This window comes from Doryrhamphus excisus, chromosome 3 (assembly GCF_030265055.1).
Source record: "Doryrhamphus excisus isolate RoL2022-K1 chromosome 3, RoL_Dexc_1.0, whole genome shotgun sequence".
NCBI lineage: Eukaryota > Metazoa > Chordata > Actinopteri > Syngnathiformes > Syngnathidae > Doryrhamphus > Doryrhamphus excisus.
Window position 1 is genome coordinate 29,343,295 of NC_080468.1, and position 20,774 is coordinate 29,364,068.

At 47.2% G+C, this 20,774-nt stretch overlaps 4 protein-coding genes across 9 annotated transcripts in view; 2 read left to right on the plus strand and 2 right to left on the minus strand.

The window, feature by feature from the left end:
- cpm (carboxypeptidase M) overlaps positions 1-6,696 on the plus strand; it is a 14,424-nt gene extending 7,728 nt beyond the window's left edge. For both annotated transcript variants that reach the window (XM_058065812.1, XM_058065813.1), the window contains exons 4-10: positions 2,933-3,105; positions 4,048-4,147; positions 4,201-4,306; positions 4,369-4,539; positions 4,646-4,798; positions 4,866-5,014; positions 5,082-6,696. In XM_058065812.1, the coding sequence (XP_057921795.1) occupies positions 2,933-3,105; positions 4,048-4,147; positions 4,201-4,306; positions 4,369-4,539; positions 4,646-4,798; positions 4,866-5,014; positions 5,082-5,324 (1,095 nt within the window). In that variant the 3' untranslated portion in view covers positions 5,325-6,696. The remainder of the gene's footprint in view (positions 1-2,932; positions 3,106-4,047; positions 4,148-4,200; positions 4,307-4,368; positions 4,540-4,645; positions 4,799-4,865; positions 5,015-5,081) is intronic.
- Positions 5,415-13,353, minus strand: dclre1c (DNA cross-link repair 1C, PSO2 homolog (S. cerevisiae)). 3 transcript variants are annotated; one of them, XM_058065782.1, is made up of 15 exons: positions 12,510-13,353; positions 12,366-12,417; positions 11,756-11,840; positions 11,612-11,671; positions 11,476-11,531; positions 11,307-11,408; positions 11,146-11,218; positions 9,676-9,816; positions 9,508-9,609; positions 9,298-9,434; positions 9,184-9,238; positions 9,021-9,109; positions 6,344-6,456; positions 6,182-6,268; positions 5,416-6,118 (listed from the first exon to the last, which is right to left on the minus strand). In XM_058065782.1, exons 1-15 carry the CDS (start codon positions 12,616-12,618, stop codon positions 5,517-5,519), a joined length of 1,863 nt encoding a protein of 620 aa, XP_057921765.1. In that variant the 5' UTR covers positions 12,619-13,353; the 3' UTR covers positions 5,416-5,516. The 3 variants fall into 3 exon arrangements, with proteins under 3 accessions (XP_057921767.1, XP_057921765.1, XP_057921766.1); XM_058065783.1 differs by having other exon boundaries at positions 5,417-6,118; positions 6,362-6,456; positions 12,510-12,982; XM_058065784.1 differs by lacking the exon at positions 12,366-12,417 and having other exon boundaries at positions 5,415-6,118; positions 12,510-12,784.
- tmem243b (transmembrane protein 243, mitochondrial b) lies at positions 13,344-16,469 on the plus strand. 2 transcript variants are annotated; one of them, XM_058065868.1, is made up of 5 exons: positions 13,344-13,481; positions 15,117-15,346; positions 15,482-15,532; positions 15,760-15,864; positions 15,938-16,469. In XM_058065868.1, exons 2-5 carry the CDS (start codon positions 15,269-15,271, stop codon positions 16,055-16,057), a joined length of 354 nt encoding a protein of 117 aa, XP_057921851.1. In that variant the 5' UTR covers positions 13,344-13,481; positions 15,117-15,268; the 3' UTR covers positions 16,058-16,469. The 2 variants fall into 2 exon arrangements, with proteins under 2 accessions (XP_057921851.1, XP_057921852.1); XM_058065869.1 differs by having other exon boundaries at positions 13,398-13,481; positions 15,161-15,346.
- dmtf1 (cyclin D binding myb-like transcription factor 1) lies at positions 16,416-20,457 on the minus strand. 2 transcript variants are annotated; one of them, XM_058065780.1, is made up of 17 exons: positions 20,326-20,457; positions 19,558-19,676; positions 19,384-19,467; positions 19,226-19,311; positions 19,057-19,168; positions 18,915-18,991; positions 18,685-18,842; positions 18,576-18,608; positions 18,397-18,506; positions 18,008-18,236; positions 17,772-17,923; positions 17,527-17,703; positions 17,372-17,448; positions 17,142-17,300; positions 16,872-17,069; positions 16,713-16,806; positions 16,416-16,650 (listed from the first exon to the last, which is right to left on the minus strand). In XM_058065780.1, exons 2-17 carry the CDS (start codon positions 19,667-19,669, stop codon positions 16,616-16,618), a joined length of 1,893 nt encoding a protein of 630 aa, XP_057921763.1. In that variant the 5' UTR covers positions 19,670-19,676; positions 20,326-20,457; the 3' UTR covers positions 16,416-16,615. The 2 variants fall into 2 exon arrangements, with proteins under 2 accessions (XP_057921763.1, XP_057921764.1); XM_058065781.1 differs by lacking the exon at positions 20,326-20,457 and adding an exon at positions 20,039-20,262.
- Positions 20,458-20,774: the final 317 nt, after the last annotated feature.

Genomic DNA, 20,774 nt, shown 5'->3' on the forward strand with positions numbered 1-20,774 from the left:
GTCCCAGCGGGGTGTTGAAAGCAGTTTTCCATTCATCGCCCTCACGGATGCGCACAAGGTGGTAAGCGTTGCGTAAATCCAGTTTCGTAAACATGACAGCACTATGGAGGGGGGTGAAGGCAGCGTCGAGCAGGGGCAGAGGATATTTGTTCTTTATCGTGATTTTGTTAAGGGCGCGGAAATCGATGCAGGGTCGCAAGGAGCCGTCCTTCTTCTTAACAAAGAAGAACCCTGCCGCCAGGGGTGAGGAGGAGGGACGTATGTGGCCAGCCGCGAGCGAAGAAGAAATGTAATCCTCCAACGCCTTTTGCTCAGGCAGAGAGATATTATAAAGGCGCGAAGAGGGGAGTGGCGCTCCTGGCAACAAATCGATAGCGCAATCATAAGGACGGTGGGGTGGAAGTGACATGGCACGATCCTTACAAAAAACCTGGTGAAGGGAGTGATATTGCTCGGGCACAAAGGAGAGGTCGGGAGGAACCGGTGGTGACACGACAGGGTGAGAACTGGGAGACGAGGCGGAACGCAGACAATTGGAGTGGCAGAAATCACTCCAATTGGTAATTTTAAATACAGACCAGTCAATGACAGGGTTATGCTGTCTGAGCCAAGTAAGACCAAGGACCACCGGCGCCGAACGAGAAGGGATGACAAAGAAGCTAATAGTCTCTAGATGGTTACCAGTGAGACTCAGAGCGCACATACAAGTCTGGTGAGTGATACTAGCGAGGTGACCCCCGTCGAGAGAGCGAACGGACTTGGGAGGATGTAACTTGACAGTGGGTAATTTGAAGCGTGAAACTAAGTTACAGTCAATAAAATTATCATCAGCTCCAGAGTCAATGAGTGCCTGGACAGGTACCGCCTCCCCCCGCCACGACAGCGTACCTTCAATCTGGAGGCGTCCGATGACTGGTGAGGTCCTCTGTGATCCCTCGCTGGAGGGGGAGCGGCGTCGGCTCCTGGGACGCACGGGGCACCTGGTGACGGAATGCCCCGCCTCTCCGCAATACAGGCAAAGACTAAGTCGCAGCCGTCGGGCCCTCTCTGCCGATGACAGGCGGCTGGCCCCCAGCTGCATGGGTTCGGTCCCGCCAAGAGCCTCCAACGGGGGTCCGCTGATGTCCGAGGGGGGGGTGAGGGGGTCCGGGAGGTTGTCTGGAGGGGCTGGCAGCGCCAGGCGTGGGACGACGATCCGTCCTGGCCTACGTTGGAGAGCGCGCTCCCGCAGGCGGCCATCCATCCGAATGGAGAGGGCGATGAGCTCCTCCAACGTGTTTGTCTCGTCCCGCGCGGCCAGTTCATCTTGCAGGTGAGGGCTGAGGCTCCCCAGGAAACTGCAGCGGAGCGCCTTCTCATTCCAATCGCTCTCGGTTGCCAGAATGCGGAAGGTGACGGAATGGTCCGCGACGGAGGCGCCGCCCTGGCGAATAGACAGCAGGCGCATTCCAGCCTCCCGCTCTCGCATGGGGTGATCAAACACCCTCCTCATCTCAGCCACGAACAAGGTTAAATTGACCAGTAGCTCCGGTCTCTTCTCGGAGATGGCCATGGACCAGCGAGCCGCGCGGCCAGAGAGGAGGCTGAGCATATAGGCCACCCTGGCTGCGTCCGTGGTGTACGTGGCGGGCTGCTGGGCGAAGGTGAGGGAACACTGGTGAACAAACAACCCGCACTGGCCGAAGTCTCCTCCATACCGGGCCGGGTGGGGAATGCTGGGTTCGCGGGAAGAGGCGCCAAGTGGCGGGAGAGGAGGCATGACTGTCGGAGGCTCGTCGGAGGAGGGGGCAGGAATACGGGCCTGGATCTCCTTAATAAGGCTAGCCATGCCTTCAAGCATCTGCTCGTGACGGCTGATGGACTCACCGTGAGCTTTGAGGGCAAAAAAATCTTCTCCTGCTCTGCGGGGTCCATGCTTCATTTGGTCGTAGTATTCTGTCACGCCGAGGAGAGGGTAAGACCCAAGAGAAGCACGCAGGCAGGAGTAGTTTGCAATAAAAGGTCTTTATTGCCTCCTCAAAAAGCAGGATAGTGACAACAAAAAACTATGGTGCAAAAAATGGAGAGCAAACAGAAAAGGCACCACGAAAAAGGCTAGCAAGGCTATACAAAACTAACTTCTTAGTGCCGGTAGGGAGCAGCTACCTGGCTGGCAGGAAGGCGTCGGGCAGGAGACTTGGCACCACTATGTGGTGGTGGAAAAGACGGCAAAAGGCTCAGGTCCAAACAGGCAAGTGGCGTGCGTCCATGTGGAACAATACTACGACGCCTTCCTGCTGCCACAGGTGTGCCTAAATGGAAGGTGGTGATTGAGAACACCTGTGGCTGGCCGGGTAGCTCCTCCCATCAGGGCGAACTGGGGCCTGAGGGGAGAGAGAGAGCATGAGTGGCAGGCAAGTGTAAATGGTGACAAAACCAGTAGGCTGCTCCAGGAGCAGTAAGATGGTGTCACGCAATGGCGTGACAATAACATCACATCCTGTCCTGCCTCCTCCCTCGCTGTAGCACACTTGACAGTGCTCCTCTCCTTTTAAACACTTAAAGGAAAGTGCGCTTTTTTTTTGTATTTTCTCCATCATCCCCAGTCCATATGTGAGGCATGAACACACCTGTGTTTCTCTTTTCTGTGTGTTCTAAAGATATAAAAACAGCGAACAAGAGGCAGCAAAGGATGCATGTATGGGACACATCTTTTTATCAGTTTTTCTGTCTTTTAGAATGCACAAATATGCGAAAGATGTATCTTCATGTCTCACATAAGGATTGTGGATGATGGGCAAAATTCCCCCAAAAGTGCACTTTTCCTTGAAAAAAGGGTTTCTCAATAAAAGCACTCCCACCGGCGTTTAGGAACATTTTCCCAAAACTCCAAAGTCATTTCTTTTTGAGATGCTGTCCAGTAAAAACTATATGACGTGTGTTTGCGGTCCAGGTCCTAGGTCGAGAGCTGCTTCTACAGCTGGTGGATGAGCTGGTGCGCGGTTACCGTGGCAATGAGTCCTGGTCATTGCAGCTACTGAAGAGCACCCGCATCCACATCCTGCCCACCATGAATCCTGACGGCTTTGATGACTCTGACACTCACTGTCAGCTGAGCCAGGGCAGGTACATGCACGCACATAGTTCAGTGCCGTGTCCTCTTGTTGTGTGTTCTGCCCTCTGCTGCTCGTTGGACATTGCTGCAGCTCCCACAATAAAACTCCAGATGTTTAAAACATCTGATTACACACATTTGTTACGCACACACTCATGACCAAGACACTAGTGTGTGAAATTATAATAAGGGGGTTTCATTGGGTGCAGTAATGGTCAGCAATCACTCCAGGGCGTCGGGTCCGGACAGCAATACTGTTCAGGTGAGCGCAGTAGCAATGAGGGAAGTCCACATCCAGATTGATGGCTTGCTTTATTTAATTTTGATCACGTGACACATCATAGGTAGGTGGGTGCGCATGGGGGCGTGTGTATGTGCGTGTGTGTTTTCTGCGTGGGAACAAGCACACAAACAATGCTAGTGAGCGCAAACTTATGAGTCTATAAAGTGACTACAATGGAACCAAGCATAAGCACAAAGCCCACCACAATATACACGAGTTAGCAATATGTGCACAATTGAACCGCAACACAACACAGTAGCGATGCTAACGAGACTAATTAACCAGGCAGTTAGCAACAAGCCTAGTGATTGGTTGTAACGGCACAAAACACTATACAAAAGTGACATGGATCGGCGGCGTCGAACGTTAAAATAAGTGACGTTTATAGACGCACACAGCTATTCATAGCATCAACCCCGAAACTAGCAGCGACTGTGACACATTCACGTACCAGACCAGCGTCGTAATTCCGAGTCACGGCCGCACACGTGTCAACTTGAAATAAACCAAAACGGAAGAGGTATAACAAGGAGTCTTTTGTACCGTAATGTACGGCAGTATTTGTTCACATATCTATGTGCATGTGTATGTGAGAGGCAGTTGCGTTGAAAAACCATATTCGGCTGGTTCGGCTGAGATAACGTCCTCACATCATGTGACTCTTGGTCAGGTTCAATCGTAACGGCGTCGACCTGAACAGGAATTTCCCTGACGCCTTCGCTGCCCTGCGAGAGGGTCAGCCAGTGGATGTGTGGAGGAGAGAGGCGGAGGTGAGTGATGATCTCCCTACTACTGACGCATGCTAATGTGCACGTCCTTGCAGGTCCAAGCTGTAATTGGCTGGTTGAAGATGGAGACGTTTGTCCTCTCTGCAAACCTTCACGGCGGCGCTCTGGTTGCCAGCTACCCTTACGACAACAGCAATGGCGGTAAACGCACGTGGCCGCCCCTGGTGTCACATTGAGTTGAGATGTGTCCATACTGTGCACAGGCAGCGAGTTGGTGGGTCGGGCTAGCCTCACGCCTGACAATGATGTGTTTGTCCACCTGGCTAAGGTATACTCCCACAACCACGCCTCCATGCACCAGGGATGGAGCTGTGGCGAACCCGTGTCCTTTCCAGACGGCATCACCAACGGCTACCGGTGGTACCCTCTATCAGGTGAACACGTCACGATACCTCACGCAGTTAGCTTTGTGTTAGCCATGGCTAACATGAAAGCCTTTCAGGAATTAGCCCTGTCCCCTGATGTTGAGCTGTTTCCCAGGTGGGATGCAGGACTACAACTATGTGTGGGCACAGTGTTTGGAACTGACTTTGGAAGTGTCGTGCTGCAAGTTCCCGCCAGCCAAACAACTTCCTGCTCTGTGGATGGACAACAGGAAGAGCCTGCTGGCTTTCATCCAACAAGTCCACCTGGGTCAGTAGCGAGGCTCAGCTATCAGACACTAGAAAGCTCCGTTAAGCATCATGAAATATGCTTTTAGGGGTCAAAGGCCGTGTGTTTGATGGCTCAGGAGCGCCGGTGCAGAATGCTGTGGTGGAGGTGAAAGGTCGGAGCAACATGCGCCCCTTCCTGACGAACCAACATGGAGAATACTACCGACTGCTGCTGCCAGGAAACCACTCCTTCAGGGTAACAGTGACCTCTAGTGGTGGCCATTGTCAACTGTTTTCAAGGTCTCACCCTCTGCGTTTGCCAGGTGACGTATCCGGGTCACCACGTGTTGACGGAGACCCTTTACGTCCCGTATGGTCCGGACCACTACTCTGCTCTCAAACATGACTTTCTGCTGCGTCGCATCACCATGACAACTGGCAGCCCCTCCTCCCCGCCCACAAAATGGGTCCAAGTAGAGGCAGCGGGGCCCCCGGATACGCCTACGTGGACAAGGATGGTTACCAGGCTGGGGTTGGCTCTCGTGCTCAACTCCCTGATCAGTTGATACATGAAAGCAAAATGTGTTATGTTGACTTTCATGCACAAAAAATCATTTAAAAGACTTAAGATCTTTACAGGAAAGATGATTGCATTATTTACATTTCATATCTGAACCTTTTATTCCGAGACAGGCATTAGTAATTCATCACAACTCAGCAGGAATGACAACAGGAAGTAAAGATTCTGTAACTTCCTGTCACACAGAACCTCGATGTCCTGTCTCCACCAGCACATCCTCTCCTGACGCCAACTTCCTGTACAGCTGAGACAGTTTGTCAGGGGATGGCCTCTTGGACTCTGGGGTGCAGGGAATGTCAAAGTCTGATGATGCCTGAGACTCCAGCAGCTCCTCCGGCTCAGATGGGATGCCGCTGTGGAGGGGATTAGAGTCCTGGGTCTGGGAGGAATGATCGGACAATGAGGCGGACAGAGCCAGACTAAAGTTGTCAGCCAGGTTCTCTTCCTGTTGGCTGAACGCTTCAGGTGTCTGCAATCCTGTCATCCTGGAGGGGGAGGAGCCTGGGACGGAGCCGGGCTGTGAATGGCTGTCGAGACTGCTCTGGCTGTCAAGTAGTGTCTCAACAGTGAAGAAGTCATCCCACTTGGGGGGCCGTTCTAAGCCACGTTCTGCCTGAGTGCTCGCCTCCTCGTCGCTCGACTCGTCTTCATCATTTTCATCATTGGACTCTGTGCAGTCCATATAGTTGTTTGTGTAATTGTGTGTGCTGGGCGGCTGGTGTGACAGGTGCAGTGAGTCCCCCTTAGAGGCAGGAGAAGCTGTGGCACGTGCACTAGGAGCTGTCAAATTGTAAACAGTGATTAACATGTGCGTGCTTACAAGAACCTAAAACACAGATGTACCGTTTTTGATGTGGCTGCTCAGTGCCGGCTTTTTCCTCACTGGCGCCGTATCCATCCCATCAAAGAGCCCATCATCACTGTCGGAATCTGATTGGACAAAGATACGAGTGTCAGGGACCACATTCACTCCGGTGAAAGACATGTTGTCCTGCGTTGACCGACTGGTGGTTAAAGCCTCACCACGAGGTGGTGTCATGGCCACGCTGCGCTTGAGCACCCCTAGTGGTTTGTATGTCAAGGCCTCCTCTGACGGCTTCCTGCACATGAGCTGGAGCCTGTTGGAAGGCAAGACACCGTCAACCTTGATGCTGAGTCAAAGTTTCCCATACATTCATTTATCAGTCGCAAGCCGCCACAAATAAACATGCACGAACACATATACTTGCAGTTAGCGCACCCTTTCTCACTTTCACAATAGAATGAGCTGTCTCCACCTAATGGAGACTTCCTTGACAACCAGACATGAGCCTACATGATTATGACCATATAATAACCTTGGGCAAAAATATCACAGTTTCATGGTTTCACTGAATTATAATTACAGCTAAAATGTTCTAATTTGAAATATCTTTACTGAAAGGAGAAAACATTAAATAAAATGTAATTGTCAGTGCACTCTACCGTGGCTAGTCACAGCACAAATATTGTCTTAGTAAAATCACACAAAAACAAAATGCAAATAAATGCAATCTAGTGGCTCGAGAATTTCACAACAGTCTCACTTTACAGTGAGGTACACTAAAATACACTAGTTACTGAGGAACTAAGGAAGACAACGAGTAGTTACTGAGGAACCAAGGAAGACAATGAGTAGAGAGTAGTTACAGAGGAACTAAGGAAGACAACGAGTAGTTACTGAGGAACTAAGGAAGACTGAGTAGCTACAGAGGAACTAAGGAAGACAACGAGTAGTTACAGAGGAACTAAGGAAGACAACGAGTAGTTACAGAGGAACTAAGGAAGACAACGAGTAGTTACTGAGGAACCAAGGAAGACAATGAGTAGAGAGTAGTTACAGAGGAACTAAGGAAGACAACGAGTAGTTACTGAGGAACTAAGGAAGACTGAGTAGCTACAGAGGAACTCAGGAAGACAACAAATAGTTACTGAGGAACTAAGTAAGACAATGAGTAGAGTAGTTACTGAGGAACTAAGGAAGACTAAGTAGTTAATAAGGAAGACAATGAGTACAGTAGTTACTGAGGAACTAAGGAAGACAACAAGTAGTAACTGAGGAACTCAGGAAGACCTAATGAGTAGAGTAGGTACTGGGTGACCAAAGCACACAATGAGTAGAGTAGTTACTGAGGAACTTGGGAAGAACTAATGAGTAGAATAGTTATTGAGGGACTATGGAAGACCTAATGAGTAGAGTAGTTACTGAGAGACTAAAGCAGACAACGAGTAGGGTAGTTACTGAGGAACTAAAAAACTAATTGAGTAGTTAGAGGAACTAAGACCTAATGAATATAGTAGTTACTGAGGAACTAAGGAAGAACTAAAGAATAGAATAGTTATTGAGGAACTATGGAAACCTAATGAGCAGAGTAAGAGAGTAGTTACTGAGGGACTGAGGAAGACCTAATGAGCAGAGTAATTACTGAGGAACTAAAGAAGAACTAATGAGGAACTAATAAGTAGTAGTTAGGGTTAGGTAAGTTTGTTCCTCATTAAACTGTAATTTTGTGCACCTGATTGTAAAGTGTTACTGGCCATAACATAAATGACATAAATAATATAAATTATGTAAAAAAAAAAAAAACTCAAAATGCTATGTTATTTCAAAGTGGCAGGACAGACTTTTCCACAAGGTCATGTGATTGTTAGCAACTGTGATGTTGCCAAGTGGTTGTTGCTTGTTGTTAGTGGAGATTAAATGCTTATTTATGTTAATATGTCCACCCACGGCGGCACGGCGGTCTGGTGGTTAGTGCGCAGACCTCACAGCTAGGAGACCAGGGTTCGGTCCCCGCCCTCAGCCATCTCTGTGTGGAGTTTGCATGTTCTCCACGTGCATGCGTGGGTTTTCTCCGGGTACTCCGGTTTCCTCCCACATTCCAAAAACATGCTAGGTTAATTGGCCACTCCAAATTGTCCATAGGTATGAATGCGAGTGTGAATGGTTGTTTGTCTATATGTGCCCTGTGATTGGCTGGCGACCAGTCCAGGGTGTACCCCGCCTCTCGCCCGAAGACAGCTGGGATAGGCTCCAGCACCCCCCGCGACCCTTGTGAGGAAAAAAGCGGTAGAAAATGAATGAATGAATGAATGAATGTCCACCCACAACAGCGACATAGGCACGACTGTACTGCTGCCGCTCAATGCTAATAGGAAAGCACACACCTGTGGTTTGAAAATATCAAAACCAACACCGATTGTGACAAAGTATTTCAGGTAGTGGCTCCGCTGGACCTCCGCTATCTCATATTGTAAAAATAGTATGATTCGCAATCTTAGTAGCATGGTATACCTTGAAACCGTTAACCAGCCCATGCCCATTTACAACCCAGTGGAAACAACAATCATCAAACATGACGACGCGTAACAGGTATGTCAACACAAAACAATGAATACCATTGGGTAACAATTCATAAGCAATAACACAAACCAGTAACTTTAACTGTTACTTATTTACTAAGTGCCCGAAAGGCATGCTGGGTGCTCCGGCAGGAACTACAATACACTTTCTATTGGTTAAAAAGCTTGAGAAACATGGCACAAAATGTTTGCCTGTCCATGGCAATTAGATGGTTCATGGCAATTAGATGATGATGTAATACCCCCCCCCCAATGAAACAGCAGGCTGTGGGAGACATGTTCACTCCTGACAGCCACTTACATCTGTGTGACCTCACTGAGCGTGCGGCCCAGCGGGATGACGTTGGGATAGACGTGCACAGGCTTGAGGTGGGACAGGAAGTCTTTGATCTGAAAGATGGAGCACAGTGGTTCCAAAGATGTGACATTTGTGTGAAGGAACCCACATCAAGAAGTAAACACACCTCGCAGTAGGACGAGTGGAAGCTGAAACAGGCTCGGAAGGAACTGCTTCCTGATCTGGAATCAAGCAGCAGCTGATGATCTAAGCTAGATAGAAATGAGACAGTCCGTCTTACTTGACGATGACGTTTGTCTTCTGAGTCCTCTCTCCAAACCACATGGTGGACGGTTTGATGCTCATCACGTGAAGACGTGTCCCATCCGGGGATGTGCTGCTGCACGGTGTCCGGTTGCCATGGAGATACATCTCATCCTGCACAAACGCACACGACACCTCCATGAAGACACTAAGGAGATGATCACTGTATGAGGTAGGGGGTTGTGACCTTGAGGGGTCGACAGGCGTGAATCTGCGTCCTGCGGTCGGTGGTCATGTAGCTTAGGATCTCTGGCATCCTCCGAAACATCCGCAGGTTGTTGACGTGCACCTGAGGGGGTCGTGAGGCAGGGCACTGACAAGATGGCACATGTACAGGCTGTGTGTGTGTGCTTACCCGTGTGTTGAACTCCTCTCCCAACTTGGTGAATAAGTACTCGTAGCCGTAGGCCGCCTTGCAGTTCAACCACACCACGTGATGGCAGCTCTGAGAGATCCAGTCGCCCACCAGACGCACAATGGCGTTCAGACACGCCTCCTGAGAGAAAAAATAGCCTTCCAATTCTTCCGTCATTTGGCTTAAACGTTTTCCAGATTTTCCCAAAGGTCACAATAGCAAAAATGTTGGATTCAATTTGCCATCGGATTTATTTTCCAAGGCCAGCGTTACTTTCCTTAGTGTTTGGTTGTACATTTTGTGAGAGTTTGGTGTGCTTGGTAAATAAAGTAGTGTACAACTGAAATGTCCAAGACAAATATTTTACAGCTCAAATAGTGATGAAAGGTGGACACCCTGGGAACCACAAAAAAGAAAAATCAGGTGTGTGTCAAATAGTACAAAAATAAAGGCAACACCACCCCGCCCTTAAAAAAACAAACAAAACTATCCTCTCAAAGTTCATTTTTTTAATAATGACCTATTTTCCAGCGGCACTTGAAAATGTCTAAGAGAGGCCTTGGTCAATATCACTGATTATAAATACATTGAAAAATATACAAATGTGATTGTTATCTATGTCCACAGTTTTTGGCTAATCAGAGCCTCCCTAACAACTGTACATAATGAATAATATCTAAAAATGACAATGGTATTTGTGATTGTGCTACAGTTCTAAAAACACAGTTCATATAACGTCTGTGTGCTGAACACTGTGTGACTGGAAAAACAAAAACACTCCAGTCACTTCCAGTGCTATGCAGATGACACACAACTGTACTTGTCAATGAAAGCTAACCAAACTAGCCAGCTGGCCAAACTCCAGGCGTGTCTCAACGGCATAAAGACCCCAAACTTTTTACGGTGAAACTCAAGTAAAAGTCATATAAAAAATCATATTCCCTGTTTACAACAATAAAGTGCACAATGTAATCCTATAACAAAAATAATAAATTTAACTTTCGTGCAATAAATAAAACTATTGTGCAAAAAACATGTGAATCAAAATATCAACATAAAATAAATAAATACAAAACAGCAGCTGGGTGTGTTCCTGCAAGAGCACTTTCCCTCACTTTCCCTCTTGCTTTCCATCACCAGCCCTACTTGGTGTCATCATCCATCAGGACCTTTAGAATGAGCTTTATTATACACAAACAAGGAATTTGACTTCAGTTAAATTACTTTGTTTACTTCACAAATACCTTTTGTCCTCTGCTATGGAACCATCTCTCCAGGCTGATATATTTCAGAGATATTCCTCTATATTCCTTGGACTAACACTAAGACTTCTGGCTTCTCTCTACTCTAGAGATCTCTCTACTCTATTTTGATACATTTCAATGGGAAAAATACCTTGGTCTCGGAACGAATTGTGTTTCTGAAGCAAGGTTTGACAGTATTTCTGTGCTGCATTCATTGTGAACATACCCGAGAAGGAATCTGGTAGAAGCGAGGGTCAAAGAAGGTGGAGTCCACATACACACTCTGAATATCCTTCACGCTGTGCAGTAAAGATTTTTGGAAAGAGTCACATGACTGCTGCATGTTGCTCCACTAATACACATGTGAGGAGGAGGGTTGTGACCTACCTGCTTCCTGAGTGCAGATGTTCCATCCGTGACACGTCTCCGACCCCCAACCTGAAGTCTCCTGTGTACAACACGTTCCCTCTGCAACCTTCAAACAAGAACCTGCGTACACATTGCCATCATCTAAGATTTCACATCACTGCAATGAGCTGCAATGAGCCAAACTTACATAACCGAGCCTGGACAGTGACCAGCAGGAAGGAGTGTGACAACAATCTCTTCCCTCTGCAAACACGCATTTAACACACACACATTCATTCATTCTTCATCAAACACATGACAGAGAGCTCAATGTCAGCTGTCACCTCTCCCGAAGCCTCATCCACCAGAGAAATCTGAGTTGGGCTGTCCAGTTCTAAGGCAACCTGAAAGCAGGCAGCATCCATTCAAACTTGACTAAAATGATCATCATCCTTCATCATTTGAGACACGTGTGAAGGTCAACTCACAATGAAGTCTGCCCAGAAATGATACCTGGGGCTGCTCAAGAGCAGCTCTTTCGTCACAAATGAGCAGTAAAGTTTAACTTTGCGGCTGCAAAGTAACACAAAATCAAGATATAACCACACACTTTGAAGTATAAACTAACAATGTTGACTTAACTACAAATGACATAATTAGTGTTTTATTTACACACTAGTGTAATAACTCTTACAGAGAGTAGCAATGTTACAAAATTTGTAAAATCAAGTCTGTCGATAATTGTATCTGCTAAAGCACGACTTGAACTTTGATACCTGCATTTAGATATTAAAGTATACTAATATTCCATATACATTTTATCGTGTTCCACAGCTCCATTCCATAAGTATGAAAAAGTTGTAATTAATTTTCCAAGCACTAATTTGACTTGGTGTGGTCAAGATAAGGACGTAAACAAACCTAACAAAAAAAATACAACCGATGTCATATGAAAGAATGCATTTTAAGGACGTCGTCAAGGACTCTCCTATAAAGCGCGAACGCTCAGTGTTAATATTTTTTAATCACCAAAATACGGGTTTTGTAACATTGCTACAATTCTTGCATTATGTATTATTTTGACTCAATTGGCGTCACCTAGACTGCAGCCTTCTCTTCAGCTTTGGTGCTTTAATTCCTCGCATGTGATCTAGCCAGAAGCATAAATTAGTTTTGTTGATAGGAGGCTACATGCTTAAAGTAGCAGCAGCGTGAAACCAGCATGCTAACAGGCTAGCTCACCTTTGTGACAATGAGACAGGAAGTACGCACGCGCTTGTAAGTTCTCGTGGTCGAAGCGGTCTAAAGAAATGGTTGGATATTCTTTCATTCGTCCTGCAAATGAGCTCATATTTAAGCACGTCTTTTAATAGAGAACCAGCAAGTTGTTTATGTTGACAATTTATTATTTGTCTGTCCCGCCCATCGAAAGCATTCTTCTTCTCTGGTATTTTTTCTAAATGACTTCCGCCCTCTAGTGTACATTTGTTGGGTGTGTTTGAATTCGAGGTCTGTGCTTGAATTCAGGGTCTGCATCCGACTAGGCCAGTAGCCTACCCGGTCTACGAAGCGCGAATCAGCCCGGTGAATTCAGACGGGCTAGCCTTCCTTACACTTCCTGGTTGTGTCACGTGGTCTAATGTTTACCCTGACGTCCTGACAGAATATCTGCCTTCAATCGCGATATTCCCTCTCATGTAAACAGAAACACACCTTTCCTTTGTTCTGTGACGAGAAATTTGAGTGTTTCTCATGGTTATGAATACTTTTGCCACCCACTGTAGCAGCGGTATTTATTGTATATTTCAACAAAAATATTTTTAAATAAGAGCAGTTAAATATAAATACTAATGTATTGAATAAGTAAAATGTGACATTTAGTGACCACGAGTGTTTTTGTTTAAAGTTTAATGTTTTGTGCAATGGAATTTGGTCCATCCGCCACTCCGTGTCTCCTCCACGTTACAATACATTCAACTGGAATTTCAATGAACGGTTGATGTTGAATTATGATGATTGCTGAATTGGTCTGATCGTAAAGCGTCGCTCCAAGTTTCAAACAAGTCACTTCCAAATCAGTGGAGACACGGTCGGCTCAATAAGAAATGCATTCCCTTTAAGGACTCCAAGCGCCTCCCCTTTATGTTATCATCGACCCTGTCTCTTGGTGTCTCCAAACTTTGTTGCCAGCACAGTAAACGTACGCTTTCCAAGGTAAGTGTTCGGTTCACTTGGGACACTTACATTGCAGCAACACGTCTATATTTCCTTCGAAACGTTGTCACTCATGTCGGTAAGTCGGTTCTTGTTGTCAGCTTCGCCCCGTTAGCCTGGCAAAGCCCAGGTTAGCATGTGAAGCTAGCAGCTGTTTTTGTGTTTGCTTTGCGCTCAGTTTTAATTTAGTTTGCGTTTGCTTGGTTAGCTCGAGACATGCAGTGCCCAGCTAAATATTTGTCTTTTCTTGGTTTGGCCGTTGAGATAGTCATGTGTCAATGCTCCTGAGAGAGTATCGATATTGCTGCTTGGTACATCGCAGCATATAACAGCAATATCCAACGCTCGAAGAAAGCACGCCCCCTACTGGCTGTGGCCTTTACAGGCATGGCATTAAGTTTTGTGATTGGACACTTCAGGTCTTCCGGTATCAATCGTCAGAGATGATAACTATGATCATCACAGGGTCTGCATCTCAACTGTCATGTCAGTTTGGCGCTGGTCTCCTCGGAAACCGTGATAAACAAAAACAGGTCTTTTTCTTCCACTCTATCCTTAATTGCATCATGAATGTAGTTGTGTATGAAGCCCCTGTATTAAAGACTGGGAATGTTTTGTAGCAACACCTCACATGCAAACCAAGTGTGGTGGTTCTTCGCTTTGTCCAAAAGAAACCTTGTACATCACAAGTCTGATGAGGAATGTAGCTTTAGGCCGATTAGATGCTGTTTTCATAATGAGGCTGTTGTTATGCGCCCTCAAAGCACTGCCAGGCTTTGCTTTCATTCCTGCTGCCTTGTGACCCACAAAGACTCTCGAGAATAGTGTGTGTAGTGTGTAGAGAATAGTGTGTAATAAGTGTGTATGTGTGTGTGCATGTATGCATTTAGCTGTTGGAGCTGTGTAGGTTAGATTTGCATCAGAGGCCAGATTTGCTTCCTGTTTGCAGCCTCGCGGTACTTGTGGTTGTGAAGAAAGGGGAAGCGAAGTAGTCAAATCACTTTTCAAACTGTCGCCTCACATTTTTCTTTTTCACATGCAAAGACGTGTATAAATAGGGGTGTCACAAGATCTCATGAGATTAAAACATAGGAGTTCTTGTTCAGAAAAAATGGACACTAGGCCTCGGACAAAAATACATTAATGAATTCCTCACATGAGAAATGAAAACAAACTAGATAATTTTGCTGGCGAGTTTTCCTCATCACTCGCCCCCAAACAGGCCGGAATATTTTGTTGTGTAGAAGTTGTGTATGTATGTTCCATAGAACAAAGGCATGAATGAAGTGAGCCCTTTTGTCATTCATTAGTCTCTTTGTCTCGGTGGGTGGAGGCAGAGCCCATAGCATACACACAGAAGAGAAGTAGTGGAAATTAAATCAGTAGATTGCAATATATTGACATAGTATTTTTCATGGTCCATTTCTTAAAAATAAGGGTAACCTCATCTCGCTGGTGTACACGAATCTTGTGTATGATGTCGTCTTATGTAAACTCTGTGACTGTGGGTTCCTCTCAGAACGAACAACATCAAGAAGCAATTGAAGAAAGTCAATTTGTATTTCTAAACATATGTTTTGATTGTCATGTTTTTTTCCCTTCTCCTGACCCACCACTGCCACAAATGGATTGCAGTCAACACATGATATACTAAATGGCCAACACCCCACTCCCATCAGGCCCCTGACGCTGTGCATGGAGACCATGCGGGGCGATCGGTAGCAGGCTAGCATGCAATACGGTGTCTCCTCCAGAAGGCGGCGCTGCTGAGCGTGTGTGCGCACACTATGGATGAGTTCAGTAGCAGAACGTACGGCACCAGCGGCCTGGACAACAGACCTCTGTTTGGGGAGACGTCGGCACGTGTAAGACGCTCATTTGACGACACACATTCTCAACAAGGGTCACCATGCTCAGTGTTGCCACGTAAACGCAGACTTAACCTGATGTTTCCTACAAAGCTCTGATGTAAAACCATGATCATGTGTCTTTTCTCTCAGGATCGCATCATCAACCTAGCAGTGGGAGGATTTACCTCACTCATTGTGTTGGTAAGTACACATGTGGATGTGTGGATATACAAAAAGGAAAGTATGGTATGACAATTGATGAATACAAATACTGATTCCTCCTGCTACATAATAATATTCATATATATTCAGACCAAGCGTATTCATGTGTTTATGAAAGAGGGAAAACGGGTAGCGCCAAAGATGGCGGGCCATACGGTGAATAGCTGTGTGACTGAGATGTAATTAAAGCAGTGTTTACCTTGCAGGTGACGGTGATCAGCTCATTTGTTTTCCCATCATTGCCTCCACGACCACTAAACATCTTTTTTGCTGTTTGCATCCTGCTCGCCTGCGGCTCCACCATAGTGCTGGTACACACACACACACGCTCACACACACACACCATCAGGCTGTGAAGACACAACTTTGGCCTTTTGTTCTTAGATCTTCTGGTATCGCCAAGGCGACCTGGAGCCCAAATTCCGCAATCTGATCTACTACAAGCTGGCATCCATCATGTTGCTGTGTCTGTGTGCCAACCTCTACTTCCATGACGTCAGGTGAGGACCAGCGATGCCGTCGCCAACACCTCCTGGCCACGGGCACGCTCACGCGGACGGATTGTGATGAATCCTCCCCACGAACTGAAAAGGACGTGCATGTGTTTACACACCACCACTGATGGACCATGACGAGCCTGTCACACAACAGTCATTCATGAGAGAATATCGTTTTCCACAGCAACTTGTATACTTGCACCTTGCTGCATCACACCCCCCAATGGAACAAAGCACTTCTCCAAGGAAACCATGAACATGATGCAGGAAGTGGATTCGTCTAGCTGTACATTTAAGTTTACATTCACGTGGAAAAACATTCCCCCCACACACCACCACGCTCACTACGACGTTAGGATTGTCAAAGCCATTTTTTTCTTTTTTATTTAATATTTTACAGAATAAATACATGGAACTGAGTCAGCATTGCTCCTTGTGTTTGTTTGGCACAGTCGACGTAATTCCAAACACGTCCAAGGGTACACATGGATGCGTCTCCACAATGTTGGAGATTTTTAAAAAGCACCTTCACGCCAAGACAGATGTGATGCTCCTCGTGCCCGTCCTAATCAGAACTTTCCTGGTTCTCCAAGATGGGATCTGAGGGCAAAGTTGTCTTTAGTTGAGTATCGCTTGTCAATCACACGTCATGCATGTGTCACCTGTCAGCGTGCTGCTGATCTTGGGAGGAGACACAATCAGGACGGTGCCTCCAGTTGGCATCCCAGGATGCACCACTGAGGAGGCGGCCAGCTCCTGATACACACAGATGTGACGTTGACATGTGACACAGCTCATCAAATAATGTTTTATGTTCGCACCTTGGCGGTAAAGTCCTCCGTCGTTGGCCCCTCACTTCCCCTCACCGCCTTTACAGACCCTTCCAGAAGACAGGAAGCCTCCTGAATCCGCTCCTCCGTCTCCACAACCAGCTCTGTTTGGCTGAGAGGATCTGAGGGGGCTGAGTCAGAGGTAACTGTCTGGATGATGACGCCGTCGCCGGAGCAGAGGCCGTCGGTCTGAACAAAACGACGTGAAACATTAGAATGCCATCAAACACGAAAACATCCGCAAGCAGCATGGAGACGGACCGCCAGGCTGTGGAGGATGATGTGCTCATGGGATGTTGAGGAGGAGCTGGTCGTCAAGGTAACGGTGCCGCTATTGGCTAAGCTGAGGGGCAGGCTTTGATTGGACGTGGTCTGCAGGAAGTACGTACCCGGTGTGCTGGTGGGCTGCAGCTGGAAAGACTGAGAGGCACCATCACCATCATCATCATCATCATCATCATCATCATCATCAATAGCACACCCTCGCTTACCGGCAGGATCTCAAAGGCCTGCAGAGCACCACCACTCAGTGTGATGGCGTCGCCATCGCTGCTGGCTGTTGTAGAGTCTGAGGAGCAGAAATAAGCGACTTAGGTCAGCGCTCAAATGGGGTTGCGGGGGACAGAGCAAACAAGGCAAGGTTCACCCAGGTGTGTGATCTGGAGTGGAATCTGCATGGGAATCTGCAGGGCCGCCACAGAACCAGGGGTGGGGCCAGCGCCACTCTCCTCCAGTCGGCTTAGGCGAATCTGGAGGGAGGGGCTGCACGAGCCGCTCCCCGCTTGCGAGGACGCCATGACCTCGTGGAGGGCCTTGAGTAAGACTGCATGCACGCACACACACAATGTCAGCACTGATGAGGAGAAACATCAATAGTGTTCTTGCGCCTACCACTGAAGGGGATCTTCTTGTGATTGGCTACTTGTCTCTTGATGCTCCACCATTTGGATCGCAGCCACTGAGGTGAGCGGACACTGCTCCACCCCCCGGCAAGCTCCTCCCACTTGATGTCATTCTCATCTTCCACTTCTAGCTCCAAAATCCTGACACACACACACACACACACACACACACAAACGGTTTAGTGTGTGTGTATGCGTGTGTGTGTGTGTGTGTGTACTCCTCACCTTCGTGTGAGGTTGAGGTCGTCATCTTTGGTCCACTCAGTGCCGCCACTGTGCTTCCAGTTGAGGTAGTTAAGCCATTTGGAGCGACACTGTTTCTCAGAGCGTGTGCCCACCTGATTGGCCACCGACGCCCAAGAAACGCCCCTCGTGACCGCAGAGCCCGGAGACACGCCCGCCATGTCGTACACCACCTCAGCCAGACGGCGTTCCTCCTCCTCGCTCCACTTCCCTGAGCACAGCCACGGAAGAGGAATGAATCAACTAAAGCACTGCTTACACAGCAGATTAAGAAAAATACGTTTGCTTCAGTTCTGTTTTGAGGCAAATGACTAGCTGAAGCTAAATACCAATCAATAGATTGCAAGCATTTCAGGATGACAGCGTCATACCTGTGTTGCATGTGTCCTTCATCAGGCGGCATCGGTCCTTGACTGAGGAGGCGCTGCGACCGAGCACGGCGCCAATGGCTGCCCAGTCATTGCCATGGCAATCCCTTAGCCTGAACAACAACAGTCATGTTGACCATTGGCTTATGCCAAACGCAGAGGTGGAGGAGAAAGGCACTCACGCTTTTAACTTCTCAATCTCTCCTGGGGTGTACCTGATGACACATGCACACACCTCATGTTAGTGCACACCTTCATCGCCGTCATCACGCCCTCCTCTTCCTCACTCACTTGCCAACATGGTTGCGGTTGTCGTACATTCGCAGAACTCTGCGGTAGACAGCGAAGAGCGGCCTGTTGAGGCCAAGCGCCACTGAGCGATAGAAGTCTTTCCGCTCTTCTTTGGACATCTCAAAGATGATCTCGGCCGGGTCCTCGATGCCTCGAGCCTGATGCGAGCACGCACACACACTCAGACAGGTTAGATTCTGGGATGCCGTGCATGAAATGATCACACCCACCTTAACGTACTGATCAATGTTGCTCATGAGCACATCGATCTCCTCTTTGGACCACATCCCTTGTTTCCACTTGTGACCTGATGGCAAAGCAAAGACACTCGCTCATCTCATCAGCGCGCGTACGTCAAGGTGCCATCCTGACCTTTGTTGGCCAGTGTGTCTTTGTCTTCTTTGGTGGTGAACCAAGCCTGACTGACGGCTGACACCTCTGCCTTCTCATTGGCCGACACAGTGATGTCATCCTCACGCAGGCCCTGCACACACGCACACGTGAGTGCACTGTAACTGAAGTCACCAAAGGTGGAACTTACCTGAATGTGAGTCACGCCTTCCTGAGAAAGGTCGTCCACCGGTGTGGTTGTCATGGTGACCTCCAATCGCTTGTTGTCATCCGCCACTGAGGACGTGGAAAGGCAGCATGGACTTAGCAGCCACATGCATCATGTCAGAATAAATAACATTCACTCACTAGGTAGCGTGACGACAGAAAAGGACAAGTCAGAGTCCTCCAGGGCGACACACACTTTTTTGGCAAGTGGCTCACAGTCGTCATCTAAACACACGCACGCACACACACACACACACACACACACACACAATGTGGTCATCAGACATAAAAGGTGAGTGTGAGGAGGTGACGCACCGTCGGGGGGGCAATGCAGTACTACTTCATTGTCACTAGCCTGCGTCAGCATGACCGACTTGGCTGGTTCCAGCATGTCACCATCTTGCTTCTCGGCGGCGGCGGCGCTCATCACACGCCTGCAAGTACAAGTCACATGACTCGAGTGATGTGTGTGAAAGAAATACTTTGTCATCCAAGTCTTTAAAAAAGAAATTACTACTTTTTATTATCATTACTATTACATTCATCCACAAAGCAATTCACTTCAAAATCCATAGAAACCACATGACAAAATACTAAAAATGCTTTTTCCCACGTTGAACACGTTTCTTCACAATAGTTTAACAACCTGTGCTCCAAAGTCAACAGGCGTGTGTTGCCATTGGTTTTGTTTGTAAGCGCATTCATTACTTTAGTCAAACTGCCTACTGATGCCCTCTTCTGTTCACGCCTGGAACACTCCATTCAGTGGTCAAATACAACCAATGTTTAGTTTTACCTCCATCACAAATTACCAAGTGTCTTTCCCATCCCTTTGCAGAAACATCATAATCGTTCCTTTAAAATGTTTTGTATGGGACACAAAGTTTGTTGTTCAGCAGACTGAAAAGACGAAAAATATAGGCGCCATTTTAGTCGCCAAGGATAAGCTAATGGGGTGTCGCGGCTGTGTTGCATGTATTTTCTAAAATGTCGATATTCTGCGGGTGGCTGAGTGACCCGGGGCTTCACGTGGTGTCACCGAAAATACATAAAGTGCTTTTTACCGCCGAATTGGTTACTTACTTCCTGTTTTTGGTCCGGGGACTTGCAGGTACCAGGATGCAGCAAAATACCAGGATGAAGGACGGTCAGGCGGTCTGCGGGCCAGCCGGTTGCCAGATAATTAACGTATCCTCCATGCAGACCGATATATTGACTAAACTGAGTAGAGACAAATGCACCTTTCAAATCATGTTTAGAATATTACATAAATACATTCAAGGCATTATGTCATCATCTAAAAATGACGCAGACAGCCGGATAAATCATTTTACAATTGTATGATAGTCACATTTGGCAACCACGTGGTCCGCTTGAAAACACCTTCCGCTGCAAACTTCCGTTCGTCTCTCACTAAGGCAAGACAAAAATAAAATTAATGTTATAATTCTAAATTATTTAGCATACATTTTGAAAATATAAAGCAATTTAACATATTTTTTATGTACACATACAAGCAACTTGAAAGACTT

Bases quoted from the DNA above. Each gene is read 5' to 3' on its own strand.
- dmtf1 (XM_058065780.1), bottom strand. From the start codon at position 19,669: ATGAGCGCCGCCGCCGCCGAGAAGCAAGATGGTGACATGCTGGAACCA. The intron at 19,169-19,225 runs GTAAGTTCCACC...GCGTGTGTGCAG, and splicing joins AAGGCGTGACTCACATTCAG to GGCCTGCGTGAGGATGACAT. The intron at 17,924-18,007 runs GTGAGGAGTACA...TGTGTGTGTCAG, and splicing joins GACCTCAACCTCACACGAAG to GATTTTGGAGCTAGAAGTGG.
- dclre1c (XM_058065782.1), bottom strand. From the start codon at position 12,618: ATGAGCTCATTTGCAGGACGAATGAAAGAATATCCAACCATTTCTTTA. The intron at 11,672-11,755 runs GTGAGTTGACCT...GCCTGCTTTCAG, and splicing joins ATTTCTGGGCAGACTTCATT to GTTGCCTTAGAACTGGACAG. The intron at 9,817-11,145 runs GTATGTTCACAA...TTTTTCTCTCAG, and splicing joins TCTACCAGATTCCTTCTCGG to GAGGCGTGTCTGAACGCCAT.
- tmem243b (XM_058065868.1), top strand. From the start codon at position 15,269: ATGGATGAGTTCAGTAGCAGAACGTACGGCACCAGCGGCCTGGACAAC. The intron at 15,533-15,759 runs GTAAGTACACAT...TTTACCTTGCAG, and splicing joins TTACCTCACTCATTGTGTTG to GTGACGGTGATCAGCTCATT. The intron at 15,865-15,937 runs GTACACACACAC...TTTTGTTCTTAG, and splicing joins GCGGCTCCACCATAGTGCTG to ATCTTCTGGTATCGCCAAGG.